This window comes from Numida meleagris, chromosome 3, assembly GCF_002078875.1.
Source record: "Numida meleagris isolate 19003 breed g44 Domestic line chromosome 3, NumMel1.0, whole genome shotgun sequence".
NCBI classification, from domain to species: domain Eukaryota; kingdom Metazoa; phylum Chordata; class Aves; order Galliformes; family Numididae; genus Numida; species Numida meleagris.
Genome location: NC_034411.1, coordinates 85,210,726 through 85,222,425, shown reverse-complemented (window position 1 = coordinate 85,222,425; position 11,700 = coordinate 85,210,726). Strand labels below are relative to the sequence as shown.

At 36.0% G+C, this 11,700-nt stretch overlaps 1 protein-coding gene across 1 annotated transcript in view; it reads right to left on the bottom strand.

The window, feature by feature from the left end:
* The window catches only part of EYS (eyes shut homolog (Drosophila)), a 35,519-nt gene continuing 26,370 nt past the window's right edge, over nucleotides 2,552–11,700 (bottom strand). Inside the window, exon 3 of the mRNA XM_021392015.1 lies at nucleotides 2,552–2,682. Coding sequence (XP_021247690.1) covers nucleotides 2,552–2,682 — 131 coding nt within the window. The remainder of the gene's footprint in view (nucleotides 2,683–11,700) is intronic.

Below are 11,700 nucleotides of genomic sequence, written 5' to 3'. Positions count from 1 at the left end.
TTAACTTCCACCAGTCTTTGATTACTTGCAGATTTTGGTCGTCACTGCTACAAAACCCTGAAGATCAACATTTTTTAATTGAATTAACTTGATCAATTGATTTTCTTCTAGACTCTTCTTGCTTAAAATGAAAAGCGACAAATGGAAAGAGGCAAAAACTCTTCAGCAGGCACTGAATGCCTTTTTGATGAGATTTATAAAATATTGGCCAGAACTACTCCAAACACTCGAAAAACTTAGGGACATTCTGTTTTATAAAAACATAAAATGTTCACAACATGAATAACAATTTTAGCCATATTATGTGCAATCTTGTCATTTATGATTGTTAGTACTTACCTTTCTAACACTATAAAACTGGGTGAGACTTTAAAGAACACAGAAAAGCCTGAATGACATTTTTGGAAGCTTGACACACAAAATAAATGTGCTATGTGAGATATCCCACTTAGAGATCTCTTCTAGTAAAGTCAGACAATTTCACACCTTAAAATAGCTTGTTATAAAGTAGTGTTGGCAGCTCAATATTGAATTTTAAATTTCATTTTTGAGGTGAGTTAGGTACTTTGATATTCTGTGAAGCCCCATTTTCAAAAACAATCTAGGTCCCCATAGCATGGAAATTCTATTCCTGGCACAGAAAACATGGTGATAAATGACAGCTTTAAATAGTGGAATACACATTTCAACCATATGTTTTTCAAAAGTGATTGTGAACTACGTGCTAGCAGGTTTACTGAATTCTACATAATAATTTATTCTGCCCATCTTCTTTTTCCTTCTTCTTTTTTCCCCAGTGTGTCTTTGAAATCCATGAGATTTACTCTGTGCATTTCGTAGCACAATTTTGTTTAGTTTAGTTACTCATGGGGCCTCAGGTAGCATGTAGTTTTGTCATCAATGAATGTATTTGCAGTTCAGGCAAGAACAATCTGGAATTCATAACAGTGAGAGTATTCCATGTCTCCAAAATTAAAGGTTTTAAAACAAATAATGACGAAAAAAAATAAACAAACAAACAAAACAAAACAACAACAACAACAACAACAAAAGGCTTTCAACAGAAAGAATGATACATTCTAGACAAATAAGCCTTCCTCTCTCCCCGGGAAAGAAGCCACAAAATAATTTTAAATGCGACTCACAGATTTATGTTTTTCTATTAGTCTGTGATTGATGAGACATAAAGTCTCAAATGAACTTACATTTTTTACCTTCCAATGTTATATGAAAAAAATCAGGAACTCTGAAACTTTGATTAAAGCTTCTGAGTCAAAGAATAGCTACTACAGTAATAACAAACACATGAAACAGAAGTTCCCATTTGTACAGGTTTAGGAATAAAAGTGACACAGTAGGAAGAAATAACTGAAGACATATAGACCTTTCTTTGGTAAGAATCTGGGTTATATTTGTTGGGTTATTTTTAATTCACTTATACAAACATGCAAAATGTCACATATCCCAGTCTTTAGGCAGACATAGTCATGTTTATTGGCTATCTTATCTCAGTGCATGTATCCTCACGTGACCTGATAGAGATAGAAGGGATCCTATAAGAATGTTATTGAATGTATATCAATGAAATGCATCAGTGGAAGCAATAGGTATATTTAGCAAATTCCTCAGCTTTCTTTCCTACAGGGTAGAAGTCACCAGATCAATAGTATTTTTTAGGTCTTTGGACACAAAAAGTGTCAAGTGTCGAAGTTTAAAAAAGAAAAAGAAAGGAAGAAACGGACTTTCCTTACAAGGCTTCTAGAAATTGACTTTAGGAGAATGTACCTCAGTATTCAGCAATCATCACTAAAAATTAATAAATATAAACATTTAAGAATTATAACTCTTTTAAAACTCTTCAAGAGCTATTTGTTATTACTATTTATTGCTATTTTATCTGTACATTTCTTTCACCAGTAGTATTTTCAAGAATTCCTCTGAAACCAGGAGAAATCAAAGCCATAATATTTTAAACATAGATAGCTGTTCAGATAGTTATATGAATCCAGGAAAAGCTTAAAATAAAGCAGCAGATGAAAAACCAGCATTTTACTACTTTTTGTTTCCCTAGATTTCAAAAATAACAAGCCTAATAGCAGATTCCTTTCATTACAGTGAAACAGAGGGTTTCAGCTGAGGTACATCCCTACTAAATTACTTGACATTGTGCAGAAACATGTCTGTAGATTTGAGGCAACTACTAAGATCTGAAAAACAGATCTTGGAGAGATATCCACTTGAAATTTAATAAGCAAGGTCAGGTTTGAGGAAGAAATGCAAATTACAGGATATATTCTGTGAGGGTGTATGCTCAAACAACTTCAGAGAACAGGAAGATATGCTAGATAAGGGAAGGCCTGAGGCAGAAGTGGAGACTGAGTACAGTGCTGCTGCTGCTGCTGCTGATGATGATGATGACGATTATGATGACGATGCTTATGAGGAGGAGGAGGTGAGACTGAATGGTAGAAAAAGTGAAATCAAAAAGAGCCCTTGAGTATAAGGAAAGGAGTCCACCTCAGTAACGGAGAACTTTTTAGAACTCTAACTTTTAATCTCCAATAACCTTTAGGTATATTTCAATTTCCTGAGTCCGAATTTGATATACATCATTATTTAATGAGACAAGCAGATCCCTGGACATTGGAAAGCCTTCTTGGGCAGCCAGCAATTCAGAAAACACTGTAGACATAGAATGCACTTGGCATTGACAACATGCCAGGGTAATAATATTAAGAGAGGAACAGGGTCTGGGGTCTGGGATGACTGGCATCATCAAAAACAGGTGGTACTGTCACAGTCTTATGATTCTAAAACGATGTAATATAGATCAATATATGCCTGGTATAATAAAAGACCTTTATAGAATCATAGAATCATAGAATGAGCTAGGTTGGAAAAGACCTACAAGATCACCCAGTCCAACCATCCACCTACCACCACCAACCCCACTAAACTATGTCTCCCAACGCTATATCTAAACGTTTCTTGCACACCTCCAGGGACGGTGACTCCACCACCTCCCTGGGCAGCCCGTTCCAGCGCCTGACCACTCTTTCTCTTTAGAAAGTGGAGACACAGAATGAAGCATAAGGGAATACAAGTATGGGATGATCAGGGGCACAGGCTTTATACTAGATCTGATGGCTGTAAGCAACTCATCAGTGGTAAGTTAAAGAAAAGCAGACCTGGATTTGAACAAAACTAATCTTAAGGGTAAAAAAAAAATGAAGAAAGAAAGAATATCTAACTTAGACAAAGGCCACCGTACACAGTAAATTCAGATGTAACAAAGACTTTCAATCCAACAAAGTATAAAAGCACTTAAGCAAACATATAAATATGACTTAAAGTGGATCCTAAAACAAATAAGATGAAACTAGAAGAGAACTATTCCAGGTGCTGACAACTTACCATAAGAGCCCTGCTGTCAAAACCAGTATGAAATCTCTTAGATGTAAAGAAGCCAGAAAAGGGTAAGCATAGCTTCTGGAAAAGGGTTAGACATTGAAGAGTGTGTATATGACAACTGTAATTATTACTGAAATATTTTCTGTGTAGTATATTGTTAATATTTCAATTATACTATACATTTTTGTCTTTAAACACGCAGTATTACCTCAAGAGTCCTGTATGCAAACATTACATGTTGAAACATCTAACGTTAGCAAGATAAGAGGTCTGTGCTCTGAGACACATAAAAAAGTTTTGTATGACCTCATGTGTAATATAAAAACTAACCCCCTATCAAAACCACCAAAGTAAATTAAGCAGCTCCAGGAGATTGTTTGTTCCATCCTAAAAAAATGTTTATGACAGACGCAAAGAATTATTCCTGGGAAATCTTTCTGTATCCTAACAAAACAGAGCAAGCCAAATAAATAGTTCAGGTTACATACAGAACTCTATGCAATGGATCTCAAGTAACACGAAACTAGTCAATGAAGAACATCTGAATGTTTGCTGAATGAATGGATTAATCAGAGAATACAGTCTTACCACAGATTCATCTTCAGAAAAATACAAAAGCTAATTTATAACAATAATGTTTTTCAGTCTTTTGATTTTGCTGTCAAGGTGGTAAACCGTGTTTGTGGGTTTTTTTTGTTTTTGTTTTGTTTTGTTTTGTTTTGTTTTTTAATTACCTGTTACTGTTTGGAAAAGAAAACAGTGAAAGAAAACATATTTCAAATGTGATGTATCCCTACGTTTAACACTTTTAAGACAGTGGTTAACATAACCTTTTCATTTCTCCTAAAATGTATTTTTATTTTCATCTGTAATCTCCATTTGTTTTGAAAAATGGTTTTAACTCAAAAGATCGGAGTTGAATTTTATTTTTTGAACAATTTAGCAAATATGACTCAAATTAATTTTAAGAGGATTTAAATCCATAAGTAACATGAACAGAAGAATATTCAAAGCTCTCGAAAAGCTTGGAAAAGTTTTTGAAATTGTGACTTTTTGCCGTAATTCACAAGTTGTCATTATTTTCTTGTAAGACTAATAATTTGGTTTTGTCTAATAATCTGTACATAACAGATACACAGAGTGGAATTCTATTTAAAAGAAGACTGATGTTATTTTATTTAAAATCCTCTTAATCCTCTTAATTGGGCAGCAAGCTGTCTGGACTGATCACCAGAGCTTTAAGCTATATTTGATGGGGGAAGGGAATGTACTTCTGAGGGACAAAGAAGAGTCAAGGAACGCTGTCACTTTAGGAAACAGCAGGGAAAAATCTCAGATTTGTCCCAGAGGAATCTGGGAGGGCTCCTCCAAGAGGGTAACATGCCCAACAGCTCGGATGAAGTGCCTCTGCACCAATGCACACAACATGGGAAATAAGCAGGAGGAAATAGAAACCGTGGTGCAATTAGAAAACTGTGACCTGATTGCTATGGTGGGACAAATCACTGGAATACTACAATTGAGGGCAACAAGTTCTTTAGAAGGCATAGGCAAGGCAGGAGGGGCAGGGGACTTGCCCTCTATGTTAAGTGGATGGATTCCAAAGAGCTGCCTCTAAAAAATAGCCATGATCAGGTTAGAGCTTGTGGGTTAAGATTACCAACCAGACCAATAAAGGACATCTGGTGGCCAGGTTCTACTACAGACCACCTGATCAAGGGGAGTCTGTTGATGAGGACTTCTTGTATCAGCTACAAGAGGCGTAGTGTTTGCAGGCTCTCATCCTGATGGGATATTTCAACTGATATTTCAACCCAGATGTCTGCTGGGAAAGCAACACAGTGGGTTGCAAAAAGTTGAGGAGACTCTTGGAGTTCACTGAAGATAAATTCCTGACCCAGGTATTGGACAAACTAACCAGAGCCGAAGTGTTACTGAAGCTTGTGCTCACCAATGCAGAAGAGATTATTAAAGAGGTTAAGACTTGAGGCAGTTTAGGCTGTGGCAACCATGTTAAGTTCATGATCTTGAGGAATATGAACCTGGAAAAATGCAGATTTAGGACCCTGAACTTCAAGAGAGCAAACCTATAGCTCTTTACGGAATTACTGGGTGAGATCCCCTGGGAAACTGTCCTTAGGGAGAAAGGAATGGAACAGAGCTGGCGGATCTTAAGGAATTCCTGTTTGAAAGCACAAGAGCTTTCCAGCCCCCAGCGTAAGAAATCAAGAAGAGGAGGCTGGAAGTTGGCACAAGCAGAGCAACTCTGAGACCACCTCATGAGTCTGAATGTATACAAGTCTATGGGGACCAGCCACAGGCATCCTAGAGTCTTGAAGGAGCTGGCTGATGTGGTTGCCAAGACACTCTCCATCACATTTGAATAGTCATGGCTGTCAGGCAAAGTCATGTCCCTTTACCTGCTGGTCATGTTCCTCTTGATGCAACTCAGGATATGGTTGGCCTTCTGGACTGCAAGCACGTATTGCCAGTTCATGTTGTCTTTCATCAACCAACATACCAAAATCCTTCCCCTCAGGGCTGCTCTCAAGCCATTCTTCACCCAGGCTGTATCTGTGCTTGGGATTGCCCTGACCCATGTGCAGGACCTTGCACTCAGCCTTTTTGAATTTCATGAGGTTGCCATGGCCCCATCTCTCAAGCCCGTCCAGGTCCTTCTGGATGGCATCCCTTCCCTCTAGTGTGTCAATAGCACCACTCAGCTTGGTGTCATTATAAGGTAGTATAGTAAAGTACAGTACAGCTTAGTATAGTACGCAATAGCACAGTATAGTATAGTCTACTGTAGCATAGTATAGTGTTATAGTCACTGAAGAGTGAAAGCCCTTCTGCCCTGTTTGATATGCAATGTTATCAGTCAAGACAGATCCATTCAATCTACATGAATTCTTAGGAACTAAATTCAAGCTGTAAACATTAGCTAAATGAATTATTGAGCTATTTAAGTGCTACACACTAATGTACTATTTCTGATGCTGGATGAGTAGAGTTACATCTCCCTGGACATTGTTCCTGAAGATGGAGCCAAATAGCATGATAGCTTCTATCTATGGCTGTCGTGGGTTGAATTTGTTTTCCTTCATTTTCTTGTCATGTGACAGGGCCTAGCCTCCTTCCCCCACTCCTCTCCACACTGGAAGCCGATGGAGAAGAGAGAAGGGGGAGCTGCTGCTCAATTGAGATAAAGAGAAACAATTTTACTATAAGTGGTAAAGAAATGTGAGGTAATACAATATAAAAGGAGTCAAGAGTAATAAGTCAAACAAATGGGAAAGGGAGCGTCTCCTAACCATGTGCTGTAAGGTTGGCAGACCTTACTCACATCACTACATCACTTTGTATCTCCCTCCCAGAAACCACTTGGGAAGGACTGGAGCACTCTGGGAATTCTAGTCCTCCCTTAGCAGCTGTCCCAGTTCCACCAGTTCATTGCATGTTATGATTTGGAATACCTATGGAAAACCATGACAATACCTTTCTGCCTAACAAGTTATTTAATGACCAGTGTTACTTTTCTGCTGGTGTTAAAGGTGAGGATGCATTGTGATGCTCTCGAATGAGAAAGGTACAATGGATTTAACTAGACCAAGAACAAGAGACAATGACAAATAATTCAGAAGTAACACTATGCAGACTGTAATGGCGTAAAAACAATTCTACTTACCTGTGTTATGAATTTGGTAGAAAATGAGAGCTACATGTTACGCTCAAATTATTATGAGCAGAAACACACCAAATGAGCCAGTGATTTTAGCTAGTCCAATTAATGCTTTAACAGTCTAACATTTTATATTCACTACTTAATACAGAAAAGCTTAACAGCCCTAAAATACTTACAGAATAAAATGTACTAATATCCTCTTTCTCTGGTGTTATATTCACCCTTCCTGTGGCTCTCTGGATCACTAAGGTGATAGTTAAGGAACTGAATGTTCAAGCATTAGCTATGAGAATTACAAGCATCTTAATGCCTTCTTGATGAATGATATAATGATCACTGAAGTGGTTTCTTCCTCCTTTTTCTCAGGCATAGGTTGTTTGTTTTAAACATTTTCATATCACAGCTCACTTCCCTTAGGCTGCCATCTGTGGCCCCAGCCCCACACACAGCAAGGGCACAGATAAGCAGTGACTGCTGGCAGTGGTGGTGTCACCCAGAGTTACTACTCCCAAAGCTGAAGCTAAAGTAATGCAGCAGCAGTCACTGGGCCCCAGTGCAGGGGCTAAACCATTAAAACCCTATCCAAATCTATTTCTTTTTAATTTTACTCATCCTGCTACTATAAAACATTCAGTTATTTCATTCAGAACACTGATTTGTAACACAAAGTGTACAGAGCCTTGTAAAATTTGATCCATCCTCAAAGCCAACCCAATCCAAATGAGCCGAAAGGGCTTTTCTTTATCCTTTCCCTTCATTTTATTTTCAAATTATTTCTTCTATTCTCTTGTTATATCCTTGATTTCTATTCACCTCTAATACTGAGCTTATTTTTCCATTTATTCAATTTGAAAATATAAACCTTTACAATTGTAATGATCACTAAACTTACTGAGGTTCCAGCTATCATTCTCATTTCCTTAGCCTTACCTGTCCTTTGATAGAAAGACTATACTTCATAAACATATATTTGTAGTTTTAGCTTCTAGAATCTCAGTGGATATTAGATCTGGATTTTAGAGAAGATTTAAGGCTGATTTTGATTTGAAAACATGTACTTAGATTATTAGGAACCACTAAGTATAATCAGTTTTGCAATTTGCTCATTAATAGTTATGTTAAAACCTAATTAATAACAAAAGTGTAGTCTTGCATAGGTGGTTGTTTCTAGCATGCCATTGCATAGCCTTCAGTATCTTACTGACAAATTACACAGTTGCTATAGGAAATAGTTTTCTAATTCTGTCAGAGTGAACAATAATCAGGAGAACACATTTCACAGTCCATTCCAAACTTTTAGCTGATTTCATCTTCTGATTTCCTTTCAGAAAAATCCGGGAACTCTCCTAGACCGAACTGTTGCTTTGGCTGGGCTGCATGAACTGTATTTCCTGTTGCTTTTTACTTTTATTGACTGTTTGGTTACATTTATCTCCACAAGTGAATTTTGCCTGTTATACCTTTTGGAGAACTATGTACAACTGTGCAGTGATGTGACTTTCTATATCCATTTTTCAGCTTTCTGCTAAGTATTATTTCCAGTAGAAGTTGTATTGAGTGAGATGAGTGAGATGAGTTTGAGTCGGATGAGTGAGACTACATATTTCCAAATTTTTTGGTTATGAACTAAAATTAGAACGGGTAATTTGACCTCAAGAACCAGTTATATGGCTGCCTCTTGAAGAAAATAAACTGAGTTTTTAAGATACTACAATATAGTCTTTACTAACCTTTCTTTGAAATTAGATCTAGGTTTGTTGTAACTTTTTTTTGGCTTGGTTTAAGTCTAGATTTCCTCAGAGAAGTCAAAAGCCTCTTGGAAGGGTTAGGCTATGAGATACATTGAAGGAGAGATTCCTGAGTTGGGATTTGTTTGAATTGTCTTTGTAATTGATTTAAAAGGAGAATAAGATTTATGCAAAATGCATAGGCTTGTATTTAAATTCTGTTTCATTGTTTTATTTATTGTTGGTTTAAAGGAGCATAATATATCAGCTGAGATCATCAAACAAAAGTGATTCTGTTTGTTATCTAAACCTTTTACATGCTCTCCTGAATGGGTGCCATTAGTCCATACTGCTTGCTTTAGTTAGTTTAGAATGATACTACTGATGTTCATAACTCTGACTTACTTTCAGTCCTCTCTTTCCTACTTGCCTTTTGACTGAACTGCCTTCTGTTCTTGATTTACCATCCTATTAAATACTCCTATGAAATACTTTGAATATTCCTATAAAAATGATGGAAGTAGTAGTTAATACTATTACTTTCAATTAGAAGAGTCAGGAAGATTTTTTTTAAAAGGATATTTTCATATCTGTAAATCTTTTGTGTAAGAGAAACATGTGAATGCTTATATACAGGAGTAGCTTCTGAGACCTACCATTTAGCAAAGGTCTAAAAGAGCTGTAGTTGTGGATACAACATAGCAATGAAGTTTATAGTACATTACAATCTATCCATTTGGAGGCATATAATTCTGGTAGGATGCATATATAACTATTTGCAAGTTGTGGGTTTTTGACTAGGTTTTTGGCTGGGGAGGTAAAATTTTGAAATTTTTTTCTAATGTAGAACCACATTATATGTTTTTGTTAGTGGGCTCAAGGTTCAATGCACATTCGCTAGAATTGCTTCTGTGAGATTATGGTCAGTGTGCTGGAAAGTTTTCAATGGATTTCATTCTCAGAACACTGGTGTATGACATTTATAAACCACTGTGAGTCAGAACGAGAACCAAACTGATTGAAATATGGCAAAACACCCAGTGTCCAGCTCCCTCTTCTTGAAGAGTGATAAAAAGTTTTTTTTGCTAATGGCTCATTTGGAAAGTTTGGAATTAGAATTATTCTGGATAGTAAACTAAATAATCAATCAAAAATCATTCTCTGTCCTGAATTGAACTTTTGGGCCATTTTGCAGGAAAGAACACCAGCATCCAGGATGAATTTCAAAATGAATCATGGGTAAAAATAAATTTGCAGACTATTTAGATCTCTTCTATTTGGAATTTCTAACAAAAACTGCTATACAGATCTATTATCAACATACAGACCAATAATTTTTACATACAGTAATGATCAATAATTTGTCCCTACAGTAATGAAGAAAAAAAACAAAATTCTAAATTGAAATGGCATGGTAAAAGGCCTCAAGGAGTTATATTCTTTAATTATACAATAGTTCATCAACACTAGCATTATTGCATTAGTAAGTTAATTGAAAATTAGTTACAGGAAATGTTTGTATTTCCAATTGTATGTGCAATTAGCTTTTTTAACACATTAATGTCAATCAGGCTGACATTCTTTTGAAACAATATAAGAAAACTTTCTAAAAATGAAAGACTGCCTAAAATAAAAAGAAAAGAGGCTTTGCTTTCAGAAAGCACTTTCCTATATTTTGATGACTTTGATTCATTACTGTGCGGACAAAGATAGTGCTGAAAGGTATACTATCTGTTAACTTCAGAGTGATTAATGACAAGGCAAGATATCAGGTATCTCAGAGTTGAGAACCGATTAGCTTGGGAGAAAGCTGAAAAGTCAGAGGGAAGAAATAAGTCATAGTAACAAAAGAAGATGAAGAAGCATTGCAGATCTCTTGACTGCAGATTGATATGCTCCTGTAGTCATCCTTAGTGTCAAAAGAAATTTCAAATTACTGCTCATGCACGCTGTAGCTTTAAGTTTGAACAAACTACAAGTTGACCAGTAAAACACTGAGTGCTTAAGAAAGATATAAGAGTTGCCAGTAGCAAACTAAAAAATGTTATTCCCTAGATTCCATAAAAACAACAACATGGGTTCAAATATAGAAAAACAAACAGCAGCAATTCTGTTCCATTAACATATAGATATATTTAAGTATTGAACTGTAATGGAGAAAATAGAATTGTACGTGCATACAATATAAGTTAAATCTGTAAAAAATGTACGGAATTCTCTTTTCAATTCTTTTTTTGAACTCCAGAGTTCTCAGTCCGCTTAGTGCACTGTCAGAATAAATATATTATGAGTTTACATTCTACAAAGATATCCATCAAACAAAAGGAAAAGTATTCAGAATTAATCAATCTCAACAGCATTTTCTAGAATATGTCACTCTACCTTTCAAACTTTTCTGCAATTGCAATCATTCTCATCATTTAAAAAAACCTTAGTTCCTTACATACCACAGCATTCATTTAAAGGGATGAATTCCATATATGATTGCTTATGTTAATAAGCATCCACACAAGCTGCTGTCTTGCACAACAATTTAAGACAGTATATTAAAGCTTTCTAGAGAAAGCTTTAATCAAATAAACTTGGTTTCAGTAACCGTTCTGATTACGTTTCTTTGTATAGAACAATAACTACAAAATTAAGGAAACCCTACTGTGATAAGCAAATCATTATTTAGTTGTTGAGTGTTGATAAAATGGTGCCTCTTAAGTGATCTTCTAGAAAATTAATTGAGTAGAGAATACCTGCTGGTTTTAAAGGCCAGTAATGACAGTAAGAAATTGTGAATATCTAGTTTTGATAATGAACACTTATTAAGCTATTTATTCCTTCAGTGAGAGAGATCTCTTTTGGACAAATCAAATTATGTGTGTACATCCA